Raw genomic sequence first — 23,765 nt, forward strand, 5'->3', positions numbered from 1 at the left:
CTGTCACCAAAGGACTTTCCTTCCTTCTCCTGATCTCTCCAACTAAATCCCCCAACTCAGCTGTAGCAGATTTCAAGGCAATGGGCTCTTATTAAAGTGTACAGACATGGAGTGAAGCCTGGAAGTGTCATAAAGCATCACAGATAATTTTTCAAAACGTATTTTACATCACCAGAGAATTGCTATTGACAAATTGGGGCAACCCATAAACCTCGGCCATCCATCAAGAGATATTAATTCTAGCATGGTTCGCCTCATTGCTGATGCTCCAAATCTTGGAAGATTGATAGAGCTGGAAAGCTTGCAGGGATTAAGCCCATTTTTCTAAGAATGTTTTGATATAATGGAGTGCAAAGCACAATAACACTGGGAAGAGAACTTACCCTCCACAGGAATAACGAATGTCTAGAGAATTCAACAGTAGCCTGCCCGTACACATCACAGGATGCATTTTTGTGGGTTTGCCGGTGTTTCAACAGACACCATGACAAAGAAATGCATTTCTGCATTTGAATGCTCTGACTTCCAAGTCTTGATGGCACTAGAGGGACTGCCTCTTCTGGCTCAGAAGAGACAGAAATTCCCAGACACAAAAAACACCATACCTGCAGGTGCATCTTTCATGTACAAGTCAGCAACAGAAGGCCTACATCCTATTCACCTTCCTTCCCTGAGAGTCACACTCCAGGTCACTGGCCACCTACCTTTTCTATTTTAGGGCCAGGGCCCAGAAAACTCAGAAAGACTCCCTGTGTCCCAAAGCCCAGTAAAATGACCCAAATTGGTAATCCTCACCTGTTACTCTGCTCACTCATTCCCTTCCCTAGAAGCCACAACAAATGTTCTTGTAATGTTTCCTCCTGCCTCCTTCAGCTTCTGGACCATTCCCAGCACTTCCCTGTAAGGCTTCCCATGATGTTCTATGCCCCATTTTCTCTGGGACTGTGAGTTCAAACTATCTGTTCAATGGCAGTTAACTTCCAAACTACTGGCCACACCACGCTTGACAAAAACAAACCTCTGATGAACTGCCGTTGGAAAAATAATTCTGAAGACATCCCTCTACTGGAGTCGACAAATGTCTATAGGAGGAAATCATATTTTTGAAGCTTTTACAGGTATAAGTATCCTTTGGGATGTAAACTAGCTTGAGAAATGTCAACATTGTTATAGCTATTTTCTATTTAATGGAAGAAAGGTCCAACCCCCACTGTTATAGAGAAGTCTGACTCTCTCCCCTAAATCTCAAGCAACACGCACACACACCACACACAACACACACACACACACACACACACACAGAGTCCACAAAGCTCTTAAACAGGGAACCTTCAAGACTACCCAGCTGAGTAAGCACTCTGATATTTTGACTAAGCTATTGTAATCAGCTATGGCTGGGATTTGCCCCCAGGGAGCTACCCAGAAATCCTAAGCCAGTAGAGAGATTCCGACTTTGCCACATCTCCATTGCCCCTTTGCTGATTAAGAGCTTTTATGTTGAAATGTACTAAGCTAGTAAGGATCAAGGCAGAGTGACATTTCCTGGCCTGCACTCAGTCCACTGGGTATTTTGGATCACCACACAGAAAACTAGAAGCTGTACAGTAGGACAAGACATGATGTTAAGTTCAAAAGCCAAAGGCTCTTTCATATTGAGAAGATAAACAAGCATGGGGCAGGTGCCTCAGAGCTGGGCAGCTCACTGACACTTTGAGGAAGTCCCCTACTTTTCAACTTTACCTATAGTCAACCATACAATTGAAAGACACACCCATCAAGTGCCTATGCTGGTCAACTCATGGAAACACACATGAATGATATGAGGCAATCTGTCTTTTCCTGCCTTCTTTGCAAATTCTGTTACTCGTCTATGCACTCAGAGAAAATAATGAGCAAATTGGAGGGCCCGGGAGATCACACCTGACTTCAATCCTAATGATGAAAGACACCATCTGCATTCATTCAGTAAACTAAAAACTGTGCTTTTCAATTGTCAGCACTTAGTCTGAATACAAGGAGTAAAATGCAATCAAGCTCCAATCACAGTGTCTGGACAGTAAAGTCTGCTTGGAAAGAGAAATGGCCATAAAGGAACAGCTGATTGACCAATCCAAAACTGTTACATTTTGGCCAACATAATCAGAAACAAACTGGACCAGGATGACTACTCAGCTTGCTATTAACTGTATGTGTGGTTGGGATACAGCTCCATATTCTTTCATGAACCTTTTGAGAAATGCAGTAAAGCCCGGCACAGGGTCAACAGTTGGCAACACCTCAAGATTAAAAACCAGTCGACTTTGAAAATGCAAAACCATTGACTAAACTCAATTACCAAAATAATCTTTTCACTGAGAAACATTCCAGAGCTACTTCTTCAAATGACCAGAAACCAGGAACCAGAAAATGAATCAAGGTTCAAGTATGTAAGAAGATCTAAGCAGATTCATCTGATTTAGCAAAAACTCATCACTGGTCTAAAGAAGGAGTAAGTGACTACTTACCCACACCTTGTCTTGATTTTACTTTCCCAAATCCAAACCATGAGAAATCTGAAAACCACAACAAAACATAAAATAAACTTCGAAATAGAAGTGTAAACCACAGGCAGTAAGCACCGTCCTGTCCTTACTCAACTCAACAAATGAGATCCCTCCCCCTCTTAAAAAAGAAAGAAAAATAAAAATCCACCCGGGACTGAAGCTTCCTCTTAAACACCTGGAGACTAAGCCTTGGATCTGTGTTAAGATATATTTCTATCCTGAGAACGTAAGGGTTCAAATCAGTTAAGAGACAGCACCCCGTCTTCAAGAAAAATGGTCAAAACCTGGAGTTAATAATTCGCAGCCTTTTTCTTTGCTTCTCTCTTTCTTCCCTGAGTGGAGAGATCATTGCCTAGTATCGAATCATCTACTGGGAAAGCTGTAGGAGTGAAGACACACAATGCATTGACAAATGTACTACAGTTTTAGAAGTGCAGCGATGTGGGAAAACAATGAGAGAATACAGATCTTTTCTGAAGCTGCGACAAGCAGTAAAGAAAGGAACATGGAATCCCACAGGAGCACTGACATTTGGGGAGAAAAAAATGATCCTGATTCTATAGGAACACCCTCTTCTGACTCACTGTGTGACTGTCAGCAGCGTACCACATTTCTCAGCCCCTGACAATGCAAGGCTGCAGTAGGCACGTGTGAGAAAAGACCTGTGGCTGAGTTTGGAGGACCCCATTGAGGAAGACCACTGTGAAATGCTTCCCTTCCAGGTCACTTCCACTGGGTTCAAAGTGAATTGTGCACAGCCAGGATACAAGGCAGAGAAAAAAAAATGGAGCCTAAATACAGTTACTGTGCCATTCTCTGCCATTGAGTTCCCCCATGAGTTTCACAGTTAGTTAGGATAACAAGTGAGATAGAAGAAGAACCACTTGGAGTGAAACATGACATGTAAAAGTCTTTCCACACTTAACAGATGCCTTACAAAGTTGCTGTCATCTTTGATGATTTTTCCAGTGTAAGCTTAGAATTTCCTTCCCTGGCATGCTAAAACATCAGTCCTCCAACCTCACGGTTGAGTTTCCCTTAGGATACATGTTCCTCTGAATGAGTCCATGCAGGTTTTAGAAGATAAGGTGAAGAAGGCCTGGCCTCCATCCAAACCACACAAGTTGGTGAGCTTCATTCACAAGAGTTTCAGGTCTGGAGCGGAAGGGTTGCTTACAGATCTCTTCATTACGAATGACCTCATTTAAGGAACGTGTTTCCCTCGGGACCACTTTTTGCTTCTCTGTGTGATTTACATCTCAGTCAAATAGTATATATGATTATCTAGTTGAAATAAGAGAGGATAAGAGAGGGGACCTCCTACAACTGCCAATTCACTTTTCAAATGCCTGCAACAGCCAAGGCTGATAAACTGGCAGAACACAGACCGGGTCTCCTACATGGGTAGCACGCACTCAACTACTTGAGTCATCACCTAATACCTCCCACATTCTTCTGCAACAGGTAACTGGAATAAGAAAAATTCCAGCTGGAGGTCGAGACTGGCATTGAATTCAAGTGCTCCAATATGGGTCACAGGTTCTTTTACCCCAGGCCAATGTCTACCAGGTTAATAGAATTGTTTTATGGCTGCTGTTTCCATTTGAGTACACCTTATTCAAAGTATCCATTTTACAGAAAGCCCACTGCAGATTAGTAGTAGTCCCACACTGGATAGGATGGAACTGTGATGGACCATTTTACATCACTTTTGCTAATTGATTACAATAAACATCTTCCTACATTTTAAGAGCTCTGCCAATCCCTTAAGGTCAATCCTATACATGGAATTATTTATTGAAAAGCAATAACTTGCTAGCAGATTTCCTTTGCATTGGCTCAGGCCTTACTTTCAGAGTCTGAGATGGTGGAAGTACAGTTTTGAGCTCTACCCAATAGGAAAACTAAGGTGCCCAATCCCTATTTGCATCCACCATTGGGGTGGCTCCACCTAGCTGAGCAGCTATTTGGAAAATATCTGCCTCCCCTTTATGACCTATGAAGCCCTCAATGTCCTCCTCTCCCAGGCTGGTGTTCTGCACAAGGGCATCACAGACACTGCAGATAGAAGAGGCATAAGAATTCCTCTCACTTATGCAGTCATTGTAATTCACCAACCACTTCCACCCACCCAATACCTTCTCTCTCTCTCTCTCTCTCTCTCTCTCTCTCTCTCTGTTCTCAGCCAAATTACATTGGGATCATAAATTATCCTGTGCTTATTTTGAGAGCCTCAGTGAGGCCAACAGACTCAGCAAGTGCCACAGAGTGCAGTTTCTGAGCCGAGACTTAGTTTTCTAACAAGAAAATGAGGTCTTTTGGCTTTTCATTCTTTCCCATTTGCCTTCACAATGCTTGAAAGTAGCCCCAGTTAAGCAAATTTTGTAACACTGTCATCAAGATTCAACTTTACCTGTAGAAAAATGGCAGTAGCAGTTCTGTATTATTTATTTACCAGGCACATGAGAGAGCTTAAAGGAAAATTAACTACAGACCTGTCTTTGAGGAGTTTGCTGTGGAAGGTGAGCCTTCCTCCAAGTGTGCATGGGGTACACGTGAGCTCAGCCAAGGAGCACCCATCCAGACACAGGGTAGACTGAGGGCTCACCAGGGAGTTTACTGATCCCTGGATGACAGGTGACCATTGGCCCAGCACAGGGCACGGCACAAGGAAGAATACATTCAACCCCCAACTTCTGATGATTCCACTTCAGACTTGATTGTTTCCCAGATTCATATTGCATGGTCCTATCCTTTCTGGAAAGGCTGGATGACAGCAGAGAGTATAGCTCCCAGAGGGGCCAGGATAGCGAATAACACACATTCTACAGTATTCTGGGGTCTTTTAGGGGCTATGTTTTATGTCTCTGGATTCCATCCTGCCTTCAGTAAGTTACATGAGACGTGCAACAGCTTATCATAAAACAGGCCTTTTGTGAGATTCTGTACAGCTGAACATGATGTAAGTCCTCAGAGCATGCTCAGGAAGGCTAGGCTAAGCTGTGAGGCTTAGTAGGCTGAGTGTATTAGATGCATTTGCAATGTACAATGGCTTTATCAGGATGTAATTCCATCGTAAGTGGAAAATCATCTGTTCTCACGGTGAGAAAGTTAGTTATGGCTAACCTGGGATGTGCTGAGTAGGTCCAGGGGTTGACACAGCTGGAGAGGGGAACAAATCTGAGAAACACAACCAAAAGCCAAGAGTTTAGCTATCACACTGATGATTGTAGTTAGGCCCAAAGGAAACCAAGTCTCAGGCCAGGAAGTAACGTGATCAAGATTAATTTCAGAAAAATGGTTCTGGCTGCAGGGTGCCATCAGGAGTATGAGAGAGAAATAGCAGAGTGTGGTAGAGGGAAGTTAAGAAGAAACTAATCATAAGAGAATGCTGACTTGAGCAGGATAATGGGAAAGAGGTGGTATAAGGACATGGCTGGTGGGCATGATTAGGGGAACAACAGGACCAGCTGTAGATGGAAGGAGAGGCAGGTTCTGCCAATGAATGTGATGACACTGCCCTTAGAATCCTCAGGAAGCTTAGAAGGGAAGACATATTTAGCCAAGTTGGAATGCTGAGTACAAATACCAAATCCAGAAAAGTGTGTCTGTGGGGAGTCTCATCTGGTAGGCAAGCTGGTGTAAAGCTCAAGACCCCACTTTTTCACCCCATGCATAGACCCCAAAGACAAACTGGAGAATGGAAACTGGATACTGTATCCAGGATTCGTTGTGTGTTTGAGCACATATAAGAGCAGTTCAAACATTCATGGAAAATGGAATTAGAAGATAAATTTGTTGTGACATGCAAAAGTCAAAAATTGAAATGTTTAGATTTTTTCCTAGTACACCTTTGTCATTTCCCCTTTTTACAAAAGGCCAACCTTTTTTTTTTTATTGGAAAGTCAGATGTACAGAGAGGAGGAGAGAAAGAGAGGAATATCTTCTGTCCTCTGATTCACTCCTCAAGCGGCCACAACAGTCTGTGTTGAGCCAATCCAAATCTAAGAGCCCAGAGCCTCTTCCAGGTCTCCCACATGGGTGCAGTGTCCTAAGATTTTGAGCCATCCTCAACTGCTTTCCCAGACCACAAGCAGGGAGCTGGATGGGAAGCAGAGCTGCCTGAATTAGAACTAGTGCCCATATTGGATCCCAGCACAAGCAGGGCCAGGACTTTAGCTTCCAAGCTACCGTGCTAGGCCAGAGGCCAACTTTCGACAGCAAATTTCCCAAGTTGCTGAATTATTTATAAGTCCTGTTTCAAAATACACAACCAGGACCTGCATTTTGGTGCAGTGCGTTAAACTACTGCCTGTAGGGTTTGAGTTCTAATTGTTACAGTTCTGGCAGACCCAAATGGACAATCAAATGGCTTCATCTTCGCCTAGCCCTGGTCGTCTTGGGAGTAAAGCAGCATGTAGAAAATTTTTCCTCTCTAGTTCTGATGTTCAAATAAATAAATAAATCTTTTTCTTCAAGTAACATGATCATGATGTTGGACAGAATGCAAGCTTCTGGATCCTACCTCAGACGACTTTGGAACATTTCACAGACCAGCTGTCAAAAAGTCAAATTATTACCTTTCCCCAGACGCTGACAGCCTTTAAGCAGCTCTTTTGTGATGGATTGAAGCAGTAGTATAAAGCTTTAATACTAAATTTCACCAGCAAAATTTTCCCATAAGACCCAAAAGAAACATTTTTTCAATTTCCTGTTATGTATACCTATTGGGAGTGCAGCTTTGCCAATCCTCATAGTTTCTTCTTAATCAGACATAATTTATTCATTGAAAAAAATAAAGGGCTTCTACAAAGGCATGCATAGTTATAGTAGGCATCTTGATGTTTTTAAAGCGAAAGGACCTAAATTATAAAATAAACTTGTTAACTCCATATTGTTTTGCAGAAAACTCAACCTTTTTCCCGACAAGAAAGCAGGCACATAGGACGAAGTAACACATTAACAAATCCAAGATGGAGTTGAAACTAAATAAAATAAATGACCACAAAGATCACTTTTCAAATATCTCTCAAAGGAAAGAATTCCCTGAAATGTAGGGAGTTGAAAAGGAATATTTATGATGCAAGTGAGAGATTGGAGGAAGGAACCGGAAATAGACACGGAGAAGCAACCTGGCTTTCCTTCTAGCTCCTGAGTCCCAGAAACATTAACCTGGGACTTAGAAGGCTCTGAGCCTTGAGAAAGTGCAGCTTGCAGATTAGCCTTGAATTTCAGAAAAAAAAAAAAATCCTTCCAGTGTGCTAAGCTCTCTTCCCTTGTAACTGTGAAAAAAAATGAAAATTAGTTGTGCTATCAACTGAAAATTGTTTGTATTTAAAGGCAAGATTCACTCAGTAGCTCCTGCAAGAAGAACGTGTCTAACGTTGTGATGGAAGTAGAGAGATACTATGATCCAGTGATAGAGAGGCACCTCACTTCCAGCTTCGGCAGGACCACACCCTCTCCAGAAAGAACACTTGAAACAGAAGTGAGTCTCTGGGCTCTACAGCAGGCAGAACATGGAGCAGGTTTGAACTAGCCTGAGTAGGCCACTGACTGACTGCTCCTTCGGAGAACTAGAAGAGCCACATGTTGGAGTGGAGGAGAATTAATTGCAAAGCATCTCCTTCTTGACAATGCAACTGGTTCTTTTTTGCTACCAACACACAATCAGGGTAAGTACTAGCTGGCTTCAAATTAATTCCAGTTCCACATAAGCGTAGCTCAATGTGGTTTAAGGCCAAGTTTCTACTCTGATTTCATCTTCAACTTCTACTGAAAGATACAACCTTTATAAAGGAAAGATGCATCTCCACAGCCTAGAAAGAAGGTTTGCTTTCATTGAAACCGATCCTAGAAACCAGGAAATAAAGGACACGGATGCCTTTACTCAATTTCCTACCCTTCACTTCTTTCAGGCTTCTAGAAGATTTAGTTCCACTTACATTACACAGCTCCTGCGTGATGAGTATACAAAAAAAAATTATGTGTATCACAGCTAAAATTACTAGCTGGTTTCTGAAACCTAAATTTCCAAGGCTAAATTGCACTTCCCAGTCTCCTTTGCCATATACCTGAATTCTTGCTAGTGGAAGGTCATCAGAGAAATGGGTTGCCTCTTCTAAGACTGACCCATCAAGACTTGCTGGGTGCTCTCCTACTCTTTCCCTTCTGCCTGGACAGAGTGGAGACAATTGATAGCACAAACTTGAAAGTTAAGGTATTGAAGATAGCATAGGGTTGATCCAGAGAATATTGAATTCTCCATATACTATTGGGTGAGTTTAGGTAGGACAGAACATGAGTCTACCAGAGGAGGAAGGATGTTGAACCAGTTTTCCTCTAACTCATAGTCTCACTCAATAAATAAGCGATAGTGAGGGATGGGGATTAGATGAAGCTGGGAGAGCCACTGCTTGGGATGCTGCAATCCATGTTAGACTGTGTGGGGTGGTCTAGTCCCATCTCTGCTTTTGATCCAGCTTCCTGCTAATATGTTGGGGAGGCAAAGAATAACAGCCCAAGTGTCTGGACCCTTGCCCAGTAGGAGACCTAGATGGAGTTATGGAGTGCCTGTCTCCTGGCTTTAGCATGAATCAGCTCTCTCTCCTCATCTCAAATGGATAAAAAACAGTAAAATGGTGAAAAATAGTATACTTTAGTGCTTGAACAATTTGCAAACTTATTTACTATGGTGGTAAGCCCTTTCCATTCTCACCTCCTTCTCAGTATTATCAGCACGTGAACTTATTTATCTGATATTTTTCTTCATTTCTGCAAAGAAAATACATATATTTGGGGTTAAACTGACACCATCATTTCTAGCGCCCTCCATGACAAATTCAGCATTGCATGCTATTTATATTTGTATTTTTTGCAGAGGAGGGAAAGTGCGCAGCTTTTTCTAGATTTTCAAGAGCTGCTTCACCCCTAAATACCAAGAGTCACTAGAATACACACAAAGAGCTGAAGAGACAAAGGTGCCAATCATACACATCTAGTGTCGCTGCCCAGCTTACTTCTCTCAACCAAGGGTTGGATCTGGGTGCTGAGAATTACCCATCATCCCTCATCGCATCTTTGCCAACATCCTTTAATTCCTGTCTATTTCATCTTTACTGCTTGTTAATCTCTTTCCCACAGCACTGCCAGAGTAGTCATTTTCAAGTAGAAAGCTGATTAGTGCATTCCTATGCCTAACGTTTTTTAAAGGCTTCCCACTGCATTTCTTATAAACTTCCAGTCATCATTATGGAGTCTTGCCTAACGTGGCCAACCTACCCAACCCTCCCCTGCACTCCTAGCCTCATCTCCTGTTACACAGACACAGTAGCTTCTTTTTCATTCCTGTTCACTCTGCTTTTTTTTCCTCTTCTAAGAATCCACTTCTCTGGCTCTTTTGATGCCTCCACTATCTCTCAGCCTTCATGTTTTAGGTCAAATATCATAATCTCAGAGGGATCAGAGTCTTATCAGTCTCCTCAGAAGAACTTTGAGTCTTTCCGCCATTATTGTCTCGTGCTTCTCAGTGTCAGAGTACTTCAAAAGGTTCATGAAAATTCAATTGGACGATCCATCCATTTTGGTGGGAAAAAAAAGTCTTTAAATCTATGCATTGTTTTTTTCCCCCCAAAAGTGATTTTCCTTGATCTTTTGGAAGATTCCTCACATAGAAAGCAGTCAATATTCTTACATCAAAATAAAAATCTTTTCGATTTTAAATTTGTATCTATTCTAAACAGTAAAAGAGAGAGAGAAGCAGAGACAGAAAGACAAACATCCACTTGTGTACTTCCCATATGGCCACAACATCCAGGCTTGGGCCAGGGCTAAACTAAGACCTAGGAACTACATCTGGGTCTCCCACATGGGTGGCAATGGTGAAAACAGTTAGGCAATCGTTTGCTGCTTTTCCAGGCACTTTTAACAGGGAGCAGATTAGGAACTGAATAGCAAGGGTTCAAACTGGTGTTTCAGGATGGTATACTAGTGCTGCAAGTGAAGGCGTATCCTGCTTTGGGAAGAACACTTTTATATACTGATGTATTATTTTATTTGCATTATTTATTGGCCTGTATCCTTTGCTAGAATTTGAGTTCCACAAAAGCAGTGACTGGCTAGATTTGTTCCTCAAGAACAGACTCTGATTCAAAGATTGCTGGACAGGAATTCTAGGAAGCAACACAAGAGGAGGATAGAAGGAGATAAGAGGAAGGAAGCCCATCTTGGACACATCATCCAGAAAAATCACACAGCAGGGACCTAAAAAAGTGATGGTATGGAACGCACCTCACAAGTATCCTAAAAATGAGCACATTGGATCATTTGCCTTCCCACCACCATGTAGCATGGGCTGAGAGAGCCTCCCAAGAGAAAATGTCTTTGCTCAGAGGAATGAATGTTTGCAGCAGGACAATGTGAATAAGCAGTGGGATGGTGGGGGTTAATGGGATGGGGGCAGGACAGTATTAGCATTTGCTACCACTACCTGCAGGGCCCAGCACAACACTCAATAAAACTTTGGAATGAATACCAATTTTTTTAAAAAGCATAATAATACAAAATATAACAATAGTAACACAGAATGCCACTATGCAAACTATGCATCCAACACAAAAATATATGGTGCGCAGATATATTTGCTATTTCCCTGATTTGTTTGTAGCCTCCCAATGTAAAATCACTGAAGAAAGCATTTCAAGATGAACACTAGCTAGAATCCGACATGCTTCACAGCAGCCTGGAATAAAGATGTTAGGCTAGAGAGTACAAGATGCAGGCTCTCTTCAGACACTAGGAAACCACTGCACAACCCTGAGGGGGTGGTGCACATTCCTCTCACAGGCCCTGCTTCCTACTCCATAAAGGAGTTGAGCAGTGGTGTTTAATTCTCATTCAAGTCCTAACAGGCTGTAGCACAAAACATAAGGCACATAGCACTGAGAATAGATTGACACGTGGCTTTACATAGCTGTCCTGAGCATGGGTATTTTGAGAGTGTGAGATCATGTGCAATTTAAAGAAAAGCACTCCGTCAACTGGCCTAGATTTTCTCCTACTAAGTAATACTCATATGCTTTAGAGTCACTACATTCTCCTCTTTAGAGAAAAGGCCAGTGCTCTACAAAAAAAACAATCTTTTAAGTGGTATTTATTGAATACTAGCTATATGCCAGGAAGCTTACTAGAGATTATGTATTATCTTAATTAGGGGGAATTGATCAGTCTCTACTGCAGCATTGATAAAATAAAAGGCAGAACAAAAACCTTCAATCTCAGACTTAAAATGCAGTTACCTCAAGTGGGAATAGATAAAACTGCTTACTTGGAACACAGCAAGATGCCATGATCCCGTCTTTCCCACATTTAATTTTGAGAAACGAACATGCCATCTACTTTCCCTTTTCATTTTGAACATGTGAAATATTTCAAAGAACATTTAGTTGTTCTCTTAGGCATTCACAAGCTATTCAAAAAGGGCTGGGTCGTTAAAACTTCTACATTCTCAGAGTTATTTTCTTATTTAACAAAGGCAGTGGAAATCTTCCCTGGATTGGTTTAAAAAATGGAACCTGGAACTCCTATTAGTTAATTTCCAGAACTGGATGGAATTTTGAGAAAATCAGGGTCAACCTCTGTGTAATAGTAAGATTTGACACATATGAAAGAGTCCTATCAAAGCTTTGCCTTCTCTTTGAATCAGCCTCAGAGAAGGCTTAAAACACTCTGTAAACATTTTCCCAGCAGTCACATGCTCCCTGAAGGGTCTGGTTGTGCTCAAACAAAATTTTCCTATTAACAACTGTCTTCACGTGGGATGGGGGACGACTGCCTGAGTGAAGAACTGAATTCTCCTCTTTGTGCAAAGCAATGCTCCTTGGCATTAGGAGAAAACCTGTGGGAAGCAAACTGGCTGATTCTCAGAGAACCACCTTAAAAGCGATGCCAGTGGCCCTTCAACAGAAGAACAACCCCAAAGCAACTGGCAAAGTGATTTCAAATTCCCGTGAGCTTTGGTTTTCATGGAGAACCTGAGGACTCAGACCTCCACTTACTTGCTCAGACCTGTCCATTGTGCCCAGAAACCAAATGAGTTCCAAAGGAACGCAGCTGCATGTTCTGCTCTTCTTGCAGAAACCTCTTTCTGCCGCAGGAAATATAAGGAAGTACTTCAAAAAGTTCTTGGACAATGAAATCAAAAGATAAGTTTCATTTGGAGAAAAACATTTTTTAATCCTTGCACAGTTTTTAACATAATATGCATTTTTCATGAACACTTTGAAGAACTCCCCCCCCACCGCATATGCATGGGTGTCAAAAATGCTTTTGCCCAAAAATTAACGTATTTTTAAATTCCATCTTCCAGAAGCATTTTGAAGTACTCTCATATTTGGAGACACCCTTGCAATTTCTGGTCTATATTTATAGTTATATTCATATGAATGCATACATTATTTATATTCACATATATAAACATGCAAATTCTTCTTTTTAAACTTCTCTAGACCAACATTTGCTCTAACTAATGCAAAGCATCCTGTAAAAGACTGGTTGGAGTGTGGAATTTTGGAGAAGGGAGGCAGATAATAGGATTGTCACCCCCGATGCTCATGCCAGGACTATTTCCCTCGTCATTGTATTTGAATTTGTTCTGCTGACCTGGGAATGTGGTGACTTGCCTCATGTCACCCTCCAGCACCTTTGCTTTTCTTCTCAGTGACCCATCATTTCCCGTCCCTCTTCATCACCCATCCTCCACACACTTGAATCCAGACAAGGTCAGGAAATGTGTGAGGCCAACACAATAGCCAAGATGTTTATTTAATTTTATTACTGTGCTCTTCTATTAGGAAGTTCCCATAATGGAATAGAATATAATAGGATTATACACACTTACAAAGCTGGGCACTGAATAAAAATAATTGGATGGAATGGCTGTAAATAGAACAAAATGAAAACCTATTGTTTTAAATGTAATGCCAGCCAAATGCTTTAGCTATGAGCAGTGCTATATACTACAAAGATATTTCAAAAGGTTCTTGAAACATTGGAATTAAATATTTTGATGGAGCTAGTGTTATGACACAATAGGTTAAGCCCTGCCTGCAATGCCTGCAATGCCTGCATCCCATGTGAGTGCTGGGTTCAAGTCATGGTTGCACTTTTTTTTAAGATTTATTTATTTTTATTAGAAAGGCATGTCAGATTTACTGAGAGGAGAGACAGAGAAAGATGTTCATTCAGTGGTCCATTCCTCAAATGGCTACAATAGCCAGAACTGAGCTGATCTGATGCCAGGAGCTTTCTTGGGGTCTCCCGTGCAGGGGCAGGGTCACAAGGTTTTGGGCCATCCTGACTGCTTTCCCAGGCCACAAGCAGGGAGCTGCATGGGAAATAAAGTAGTCAGGACACAAACTACCACCAATATAGGATCCGGGTGCTTGCAAGATTAGAATTTAGCCATTGAACCTTTGTGCTTGCTCATATGGTGGTATTTTTGATCCAGCTTCTTGCTAATCTGCCTATCTAGGCAACAAATAAGGCCATCCATCTGGGAGACATGGATAGAGTGTCTAGTTTCTGACTTGGGAGTTGGTTCAACCCTGCCCATGGTAGCCATGCGGAGAATGAAGCAAAGGATAGAGGATCTCTCTGTCTCTCCTTCTTCCCCATTCTGTGATTCTTACTTTCAAATAAATACACATATTATTTTTAAAGTACAAGTTACTTTGGGCAAGAATTTGGAAATCCATTAATAATTTCTCTGTAATATACATCTTCCATGAACTTTTAAAAGGTCCCTTGTGTGCTTGTAGTGATTACACACTGTTGATGGAATAACCCTAAACCCATAAAGTGCAACTGCAATTATTTCCTTAGTCATTTCCCAGGGAAACGGCCCCATGTGCTCTTGAAGATCCACTGCTTTCCTGGAAACTAATCAAAACAAATTTCCTGCACCAGTGGTTCTCAAACAGGGGTTGTTCTGCTTCCCAAGACAAACTGGTGATGTCTGAAAACATTTTTGGTTGTGACAGTGGTAGAGGAGGAGTGTGCTACCTGCATCATCAGAGGAGCAGATATCAGGGAAGCTGTTAAGTAGCCAGACGTAGGCAGAACAGGGCCCCACAGAAAAAATGGATGGTCTAGCATGTCGACAGCAATGAGAGTGAGAAACCCTGGCCCAGGCCATAGGCCAGCCAAGGCAGAATGCTCTTCTCCATGGTGGGAATTCAGTCTTACTGAAATTATCTCATTACCAGTGACCTGACTGCCAGTTCTTTCCTTTCTCAGTGTTCTTTAAACTTCTCCAGAAACAGTTCTGATCCTGTCACTTCTGCCACTAACAACACAAAAATGTGCTTGTCTGCTAGAAGAACAGTACAAAGAAAGAGAATTGCACTTGGACTCCATGCCCTGGGTCTAAGTGTTGGAGTTACAGTTTTCTGACGGATACTGCACAGTGAGCCTGTCTCAGTTCCCCCACACACGAATGAGAGAGGTAATTATTTTCCTATGCACCTGATATGGTTTGTCTGAGGGTTGTGTGTGCTGATACACCTGGGAGACATTTTTTGCAAGCTAATATTAAGCACATGTAGCAGATAAAGGAATAAGGTAGTCCTCAAATCTCAGTGAGATTCAAAACCTTGACCTGAACCATGCTTTATTACTGAAAACTCCATTTTAAAGCATTCCAGATTCCAATGAAACTCTAATTTTTCACTTATTAAATAAAGATGCTTTACATTTTCATATTCACTCATTCAAAAACTTTTCATTGGCCACCTGATAAATATGACAAAGAAATAATATTGGCGAAGTGGTAAGAGTAGACACGTTGATACCATCCTGCGCTTTTATAAGATTTCTAAATTTGGTGCCTTTGCACTTGTTGATTTTTCTATGTGAAAATATAATCCCAAAGCTCCATCTATGATAATTAAGCATCATCTATTACTTGTTCTAATTTCTCCCCTAAGTATACCAGGGGACTTCCAAAAACCTCATAGAAGATGAGATTCAAAGATAATTTATTTTGATGCAATAAATGCATTCATAGTTTTTTTTCATATTATACATTTTCAAAAAATTTTTCAAGTCTTCCTGAAAGTTCTTTATGGGTAACAAATCGTTCTATCTTACATTGCCATTATATTCCTAGCATTGAGTAAAGTGTTGGGTTAGTTTTTGAGTGCCCAACAGAATAGCTGAATAAATACATAAATGAATATTGAGTTAAAAAGGGAAGAATGTCATTATTTCACCTTTGTATCCTTTAATGAAGAACCAACTTTGGTATAACAGAAGGTCCAGGTTCTGAAAATCTATGTGTTGAAGCCCTAAGCCCCAAAGTGACTACATTTGGAGACAGTGGTTTTTGGTCGGTCGGATGACGAAAGCAAATGAGGTCATGGAGTGATCCAGTAGGCCCATGCCCTTATAAATGGAAACATGGGAGCTCTCTGTCTCCTCTCTGTCCATTGAGAAGCACAGAATGGCCGTGTTGAAGGCACAGAACAAAGAGAGCCACCTCCAAATGAGGAAGAAAGCCCTCACCAGGACCCAAATTGATCTGTGCATTCATCTTGAAGTAGTAGCCTCTTCAGCTGTGAGAAAAGCAATGACTGTTGCTGTAACCACTTCATCTGTGGGATTTTGTTATGGCAGCTCAGACAGGCTAATATTGTTTACTTTCTTTATTTGTTGGTTGTTTTTGTTTTGATTTCCACCTGGTATCTACTTTCTCTGCTTCTTACTCTTCCACTGGTAATGAGCTTTATTTGATTAGCCACCCAACTCCCAAACAACCAATGTGACTCAAGGAGGAACCAATGACTCAGGTGTAAATAAATCAACACATTTCCATTCTCTGCCCACAGAGGTTCAAGAATTGGCTTGTTGGCCTGATAGAAGCACAGCAGAGAATGACTGCACAAAGCTTGGCGTGAATGATGTTCTCCTTTCTGCTTGGATTGACATCTGGAGGATTTAGCTTTGGGAGTAGATGTAGCTCTTCTTTCCTACAACCCCGAGAGAAAAATTTGCCTCCACGTTAAGTTAAGCCAATGCAATGGAAGAGAGCCAAAGGACCGTTTTGGTCACAGAGTATTGGCCCTCAAAGCAACCACATGTAGAAGTTGGTATTTATTCTTTGATAGTACATTTCTATGAGACAAAAAAAAGTCCTCATTATTGTCCAATCGTTTGCAACTGTAACTTGCCAGACCAGTACAGGGATAGGGCAAGGGTAGCTCTCTTTTCAGAGATACTTCTGTATCCCAGAGGCAGGAAGGAATGGGTACCACAACCCAGAGTCCTTTCATGCAACGCAGTTTTATTACCTCTAAGGTTGAATTGGCCTGTTATGGAGATGGAAATGTCCTGCTCTTCAAAGGCATGTTTGACAGGATTAAAAAGCTTTGGGATTTCAATGACTTTGACTCCTCTGGAGATGGGAGGACAGCCTATTTTAACAATTTCCATGGGAATGAATAGACATATACTTTAGCTATTCAAATATTTAACTAGCTCTCTTGTTGTTGTTTTGAATCCCAAGGAGCTGCAGCTGCCTGTTTGTGTCTGTTGTGCCTTTAAGGGGCTTGCTGATTCAGTAGGATCCCTTGAATGCATTAATTAGCCTTCTCTCATTTTCCCAGCCCAGGCCTATGAAGAAATGAGCATTTGCAGCTCCATTTGCTGGGAATGATGTGAGTCTTGAGGGCAACCAGATCAATAGCAGTGCAGAGTTGCCCGCCTTCAGATGCTGGCAGCAGTCTGCGGACACACAGGCTTCGGCTTGTGTGGCTCCCCGATTGACTTATTTATTGGCTGTCATTATAGGCAAACAAATGAAACACAGGCCCTGGATTAAAGTGTAGTAGGGGAGATGGGGCATTCGTCAGGCCAGGTACCTGAGTCAGAAAGATGTAAAGATTCAGAGAAAATAAAAGCATTATGGAAGGGTGGGGAGAGATTGGTCATTTTAAAATATAGATCATCTAAGGGCACTCTTGGTAACTGCCTGTTGGCCTCCATGATGTTGTGAAAACTCTAGCAGTAAAACATTCATGACTTCCATAAAATACTATCATGAAGAGCACTGGTGGGAAAAATAAAGAATCATGAAAAGGGAGCTGAGTGTAAAAGAAAAAATAAGTCTTGGATTTAAGCTTAAATTTCTACTTGTGTCTGTTTAAATGATATTGAAATGCAGCTTTTTGTAAGGAAGAAACTGGTTAAATGGGGAGAAAGAGGGACCACATCTCAATTCAGTTTTGAAATTGAGTACAGAAGAACATGCTTTCAAAAGCACGTGTTCATGTCAGGTTTAAATGTTCACTCAATTATTACTGTCCATCAAGAATCCTAGAGCTTGGAAACTTGGTTCTGCACAATTAAGCAGCTTCAAATTTAGATGCTAGCAAGAATAATATCTAGCAATTAAGCCAGAAATTTATGAAATGAGATATACACATCCTTCCTGAGTATATTGACTATTCCTCCTTTGGCTTCTTCAACCCAGGGAGTTTAAAAAACATTTTTGAAAACTTCCCTTTCAGTAACAGGCACACCCCTCCATACCCAGAAATACTTGGTAGCTTCCAGTAGTGACTTAGATTCTAGGTTCCTCTTCATCAAGGCCAGGGCAGGGAAAGAATAAGGATTTTAATCATTGCTTTTAAATCCCAGAAATATCAGGAATGGCAACGACTGAGGAGTTAAGAAGTCATTTACTCCCTTCTTTATTTCACCTCCTCTCCTTTACCAAGACTTGGGCTCAAAGTGGAAGGAGTCTGGGGCCCATTGTTTTAATGCAAACAGTGGACCATCAATGGCTGTACTAACGCTGGCTGAAAAGGCAATGGCCACTACTCTGGCTTCTCCTGGTCTTTCGCAGTGGCTGCTGTCACCTGCTCCCCCCTGCTCCCACCTTCATTTCCCCCAGGCCATTCTCTGTGCTGCAACTGGGAAGAACTTTTTAAAATGCCGCTGGGATCTTCTGCCCTCCACACTCACTGAAATGAATCAGTGATGGGCCAGATGGACCAAACTCCTATTCTGTGTCTCAGCCTCAACTTTCTCATCCTAGCTTCCATCTGATGGTCCAGCAACTGCCAGAGCGAATCCTGTGCTCATATTGTACTGGATCCTGCTTTGATGAATTTCCAATGCAAATTCTCTTTCCACATTTTTCTATTGGCTGGTTATTCCTCAAGGGTCACCGCCAGCAGGAGGAATCCCCTGACCACTTTAGATTAGGATAAATGTTTATCTAACCTATTCACGAACTCTGGAGTTTTGAGTTATAGCCATGAGTTATAATGATCTATTCACTTACCAATGTCCTGGTATAGATTAAAAACTCCTTGAATAGAACCCTCTAGTCCTTTAGCTTGCCATTCTGACACCATGTAAGGCACAGGGGCATGTCCTTTTCAAGAGGCCCACACGGATCAGATGTATTGCATCATGCAGCAATGGGCTTGAAGTTATTTAATCTAGGGCAGGGCAGGATGCTTATGGCCTACCATTAGAGAACCACACCTTTGTGCCCTAGCTCTTTGCCTTCCAAAATCTCCAAAGCAAATGCAATTGTCTCTGACAAACAGGACACATCAAACTATTATAGCCATTAAGAACATGCACTGGTCAATTGAGCAACTGACCAACTTGTCAACTGAACCTTAGGAACAAGTGGCAACCGGACCTTCTGTTCTTAAGGAAAATAAGGGGTGGAAAATGCCTACAGCCCAGTCGACTTATTGCATATCTGCAGTGGGAGGGGAAGCTACTGTGAAAGGGACAAGGATATGGGTTTGTGAATTACCTGCTACAAGACTTCCGGGCAAGTATAGTAATTAATCATCTACTGCAGACCCAGGAAACAAAATCATTTAAAATGTTAAGGTTGAAAGCCTACTCTGTGCAGTACAGTGCAGGGAGGATTGGACTTACTGAGACCTCCTGCATAGGAGACATCTGTTATCACACCATCATCTTAGCACCATCGAGGGACTAGCATGATCCCCATCCCTAAGAGAAGGCCAGATGCAGAGGTCAGTGACCTTCAGGTCCCACAGACAAAAAACAAAGGAAACCATAGAGGTAGCCTTCATTATTAGACAAAAATAATTGATCAGAAAGTCTGGATTATGACAGCAGATGAGGAGGCCATTCAGGCCCATGCCCTCACTGTTTTCCTCCCTCCACATACACACACACAAACCCCTTCACAGCCTCCTGGGAAACTGGGCATTCCCAGTGTAGTCTCAAAAATGTTAGCATCGGGTCTAGTTAGCCCAGGTGGTCACCAAAGTCTAGTTCTTTGTCAGTCGGTGTTAAGGAATGGCACTCCCATAATCAAACTGTCCAGGTGGTCTTGCCAGACTGTGGGTGAAGTGAGGGTACAGCCAACATAGGGAAGAAAGCCTCAGCTTCCTCAGGCATCAGGGTTAGGGCCAAGGGGAAGGCTCCCAGAGGCTGGCTGTATCATTGGTGCATCCCCCCACTGTGTCCAGGGAAGGACACAACAAGGAGGGGAGGTAGCCAAAGCTCAAACCAATCTTGAAAGTTCAGTCAATTGCCAGTGGGTCAGAGAACAACTAGGTTCCTCCAAAAAGATCAACAACTTTGGCCAAATGTTTCCTGTTGAGCTCAGAGCTTGGTTTATTTATTTGGAGGGTTGGGGGAAGAGGTGGAAAGGAACACCTAGAACCAGTAGGAGATTGTCACAGAGAGCTAACCCTCTGGTAGCAGTGGATCTATCATTTATAGGGAAAATGATTGAAGAAGGACAAGACTTGGATGGGGAGGACAATGGGTTAGAGGTCACTGCTGTGGAAATCATCAAAGGCCTCTCCACATGAAACAGAATTGAATCCCCAGTGCCCGGACTATAGTTGGTCAGTCATTTCCTGTCACATCATGCAAGACTGAATGAAAGTGCAAACAAGGGAAATGAGGATTCCAGAGTCACCCACATTGATTGTGTCATCAGATGTCTGGGAAAAGGATAAATAATTCTGCCTGTTACATCAATGTTTTGTCTATGAGATGTGACGTATATGCACATGTAAAAACATCTGGGCTTTTGACATTTTCATTTTCAGGACATGCTTTTTATCACACAGCCTTGGATTTGCTATGTTCCTGGTTCAACCTGGGATGCTTATTAGCTCATTCACTTGTTCAATAAACACAGATAACAATAAAAACATTTAAGATAAGACAAGAACATGGACAGAAATTCTTACCACCTGCACAGGTCAAAGTTCCTAGAGAAGGGTGATTAAGACCAACATCAGCCAAGGAAATCTGTTGTATTTTTGAGTATAAGTAAGATTAAAAAGAGGGACAAGATTGGCCAAAAAGAAGTAGCAAATGAGATTTGAAATATAATCAGTGAAGGCATCCTGGAAGAGGTATTATTTGCACAAAGACCTCAAGGAAAGGAGAAGAGCATTCCAGAAAGAGAGGATCATGACAACACAGCTGGAGGGAGTTGGTATGTCCAGCATGTGCTCTGAGCAGTGATAATAGCCTGGGTAGTCAGAGTCTCTGGCAGAAAGACCAGGAAATAACTGATGAGCGTTGGGCTGTGGAAATGAAGAAAAATGAGATGATTTTGTCTACATGAGCACCATGTCTCATGTGACAGATCTGGGCTCTGTTTTAGCTGTGCCAAGTGTAAGATGCGTACCAGGCCACTCAGCACACAACTCAGATGTACAGGTCCAAAGTCCAGAAGGGAGGTCTACACCATAGACAAGAAAAACTGCCCAAAATCGCCTAAGGGGGGAGTACAGGTAGAGAGGAGAAGGGCCTAGTGAGTATTTTGTAGGGAAAGAGAACATGCAGCCACCCAGAAGTCAAGTGGAGAAATGAGGAGCTATGCTGGTACTACCTGTAAGTCAAGTAACTTAAGCACTGATAGGGAGGGAATATGGGGCTTAACACTGCAGAAAGGAGAACAGGAAACTCTTTAGGGCAGCACTGGTGTGAAAACATAGGAACTGAACTGCAGAGCAAGTAATCCTATGGAAATGTATTCATAAAAATCTAGCCACTGCCCTGGATCTTTTCACGGAAGCCAAGTGATCCCCAGAATGTATGAGTGCAAGGAAGGACCAAGCTATGCTAAGAACTGAGCATTCCATACTCACAGGGGCCTCTGAACCAAGATTTTGAAGCTTTGGCTGTTCACTGTCATTCCTACCCAGTCCACAAACATTATCGAGCTAGGCTTTTTGCAAGCCGCTGTGAGACTCATGGAAGTTGGTCAACATTACATACTTCCCAAAGTGACCAGCATATGATAGAGGCCAATTAAAAGTCAAAATTAAAACTTGCATTCATCTGAGATCCATATTGTTTCAGGATTTGAAAAACAACAAAAACAAAAATTTTGTTTTGACTCCTCTGAGAAAGTATTAGAAGAGCGGATGAGAACATGGATGTTTCACACACAATAATCACCCAACGAAAATACTCATTAAGTTGCCCCCCCAAACCACAAATGGATAGGAGCAGGCAATAGATGGCATCATTGTGAACCAGTACAAATGTGTGTGTTAATTACTGCAGTCATAAAGGAAGTGAGGTCATTTGTTTTTCAAAGAATTAATGAGATGGTGTTTCACTTCCCAGGCCTTTGTGTAGCTCTTACATGTGCACCTCCCTTCTAGACATGGGATCCAAGTCTTACAGCGAGCTGTTATGAAGAAAATGAATTCTACATAGAATTTCAATCATTTTTTGAAATAAAACAAGAAAATAAGCAGTTCTGTTTTTCATGTTAAAGACTAGAATTGTTTGAGTAGAGATGATGTTATTCGCTTAAGTTATAGATCAGCAACAAAAATTTACGAAACAGTATATATTATTTGGTAAGAAAAAATAAAACTAACATTAAATATGCTTAGTCATCCCACTGGTATTATTTTTTTTTCCTCAAATACATCTGAATAACTTTTACTACCAGAAACCATGTTCTTAGCTTTTATAAAAATTTTGGAAAAAAATGTAAAAAATATAAAAATAAATTAAAAATCACCTAAAGTTCCGCATATGAAAATGTTTGACACTTATGATATCATTTTGCCATATGAAGTATCAGTTGAGGGGCCAGCATTGTGGGTACAGAGGGTTAAGCCACTGCTTGCAAGGCCAGCATTCCAAGTGGGCAACAGGCTTGTGTCCTAGATGCTCTCCTTCCACCTATCCCTCTGCTAACAGCCTAGAAGAACAGCAGAATATTAACCACAAGCTTGGGTCTCTCCCCTACAGGAGAGCTGGGGAAATCTGGCTTCCGTCTCGAGCATGGCCCAGTGCTGGCCATTACAGCCCTTCAGAGAGTTAACCAGCAGATAGAAGATGTTTCTTTCTCTCTCTGTGTCTCTCTCTTTCTTTCAGTTTCTGTCTCTTGTTCTCTCTGTGTAACTGTGACATCCAAATAAATAAATAACTTTTAAAAAAGCTGAAACTCACAAAGCATATGAAATATATGCACAATACAGTTTAATAATCCTATATTTTAATTGATACTGAGCATGTATTTTGATAATTTTCGTGAATTTACCATAATTCTTTGAAATGTTGTGATGCTATGATATTACTGAGCATTTAGGAATTTTTTTTCCCCTGTTCAACACTTGGTGAAGAGTAGCAACCTTGTATTCACAGCTTTCTCCCAGGACCTGAAATCATTATCTCCTAGAGCTCCCATATTTGTTGTGGCAGTTATTGTTTCTTTTATTTCAAGTTATTGTTCTTTTATTTTACTATTGTTGGACATTATTGTCCATGTAAAAGTGAGTTCCTAAGTGGATATCTGCTAGGAATCCAGCCAGTTTATAAAATTGTTAGAGTCTTCATTTGGTTTTTAATTTGATAATCCACCATCTTCTAAGAAACAATATCTACAAATATAAAAGTATTTCCTATATCCTTGTTTGAACCTCTGATATCCATTTCATATATTATTCCACTAACTAGAACTTTTAAAGCATGACAAAATAATAGTATTGATGCAAGTATTCTTGTGTTGCTTCAGATTATAAAGAAAAAGCTTCTTCAATTTCACCATTAAACGCAATGATGGTTACTAGTCTTAGATTTATAATTTTATTGTACAAAGGAGATAAGGCATTCTTTTATTCTTCATCTTCCCATTTTTTTTAAAAAGAATTCTTTAATTTTGCCAACACCTAAATTGAACGG

General features: G+C 41.4%; 1 protein-coding gene across 3 annotated transcripts in view; it reads right to left on the minus strand.

Annotated features, from left to right (window-relative positions):
• The window catches only part of NTRK2 (neurotrophic receptor tyrosine kinase 2), a 347,706-nt gene that overhangs the window by 152,446 nt on the left and 171,495 nt on the right, over window positions 1-23,765 (minus strand). The window contains exon 12 of one of the 3 annotated variants that reach the window (XM_040963515.1): window positions 2,505-2,552. The exons of the other annotated variants lie outside the window; for them this stretch is intronic. Coding sequence (XP_040819449.1) covers window positions 2,505-2,552 — 48 coding nt within the window. The remainder of the gene's footprint in view (window positions 1-2,504; window positions 2,553-23,765) is intronic. 3 annotated transcript variants of the gene reach the window in all.

The sequence above is a fragment of the Ochotona curzoniae genome, unplaced genomic scaffold (genome assembly GCF_017591425.1).
Source record: "Ochotona curzoniae isolate NIBS_2020 unplaced genomic scaffold, NIBS_Ocur_1.0 scaffold_3208, whole genome shotgun sequence".
Taxonomy (NCBI): Eukaryota; Metazoa; Chordata; class Mammalia; order Lagomorpha; family Ochotonidae; genus Ochotona; species Ochotona curzoniae.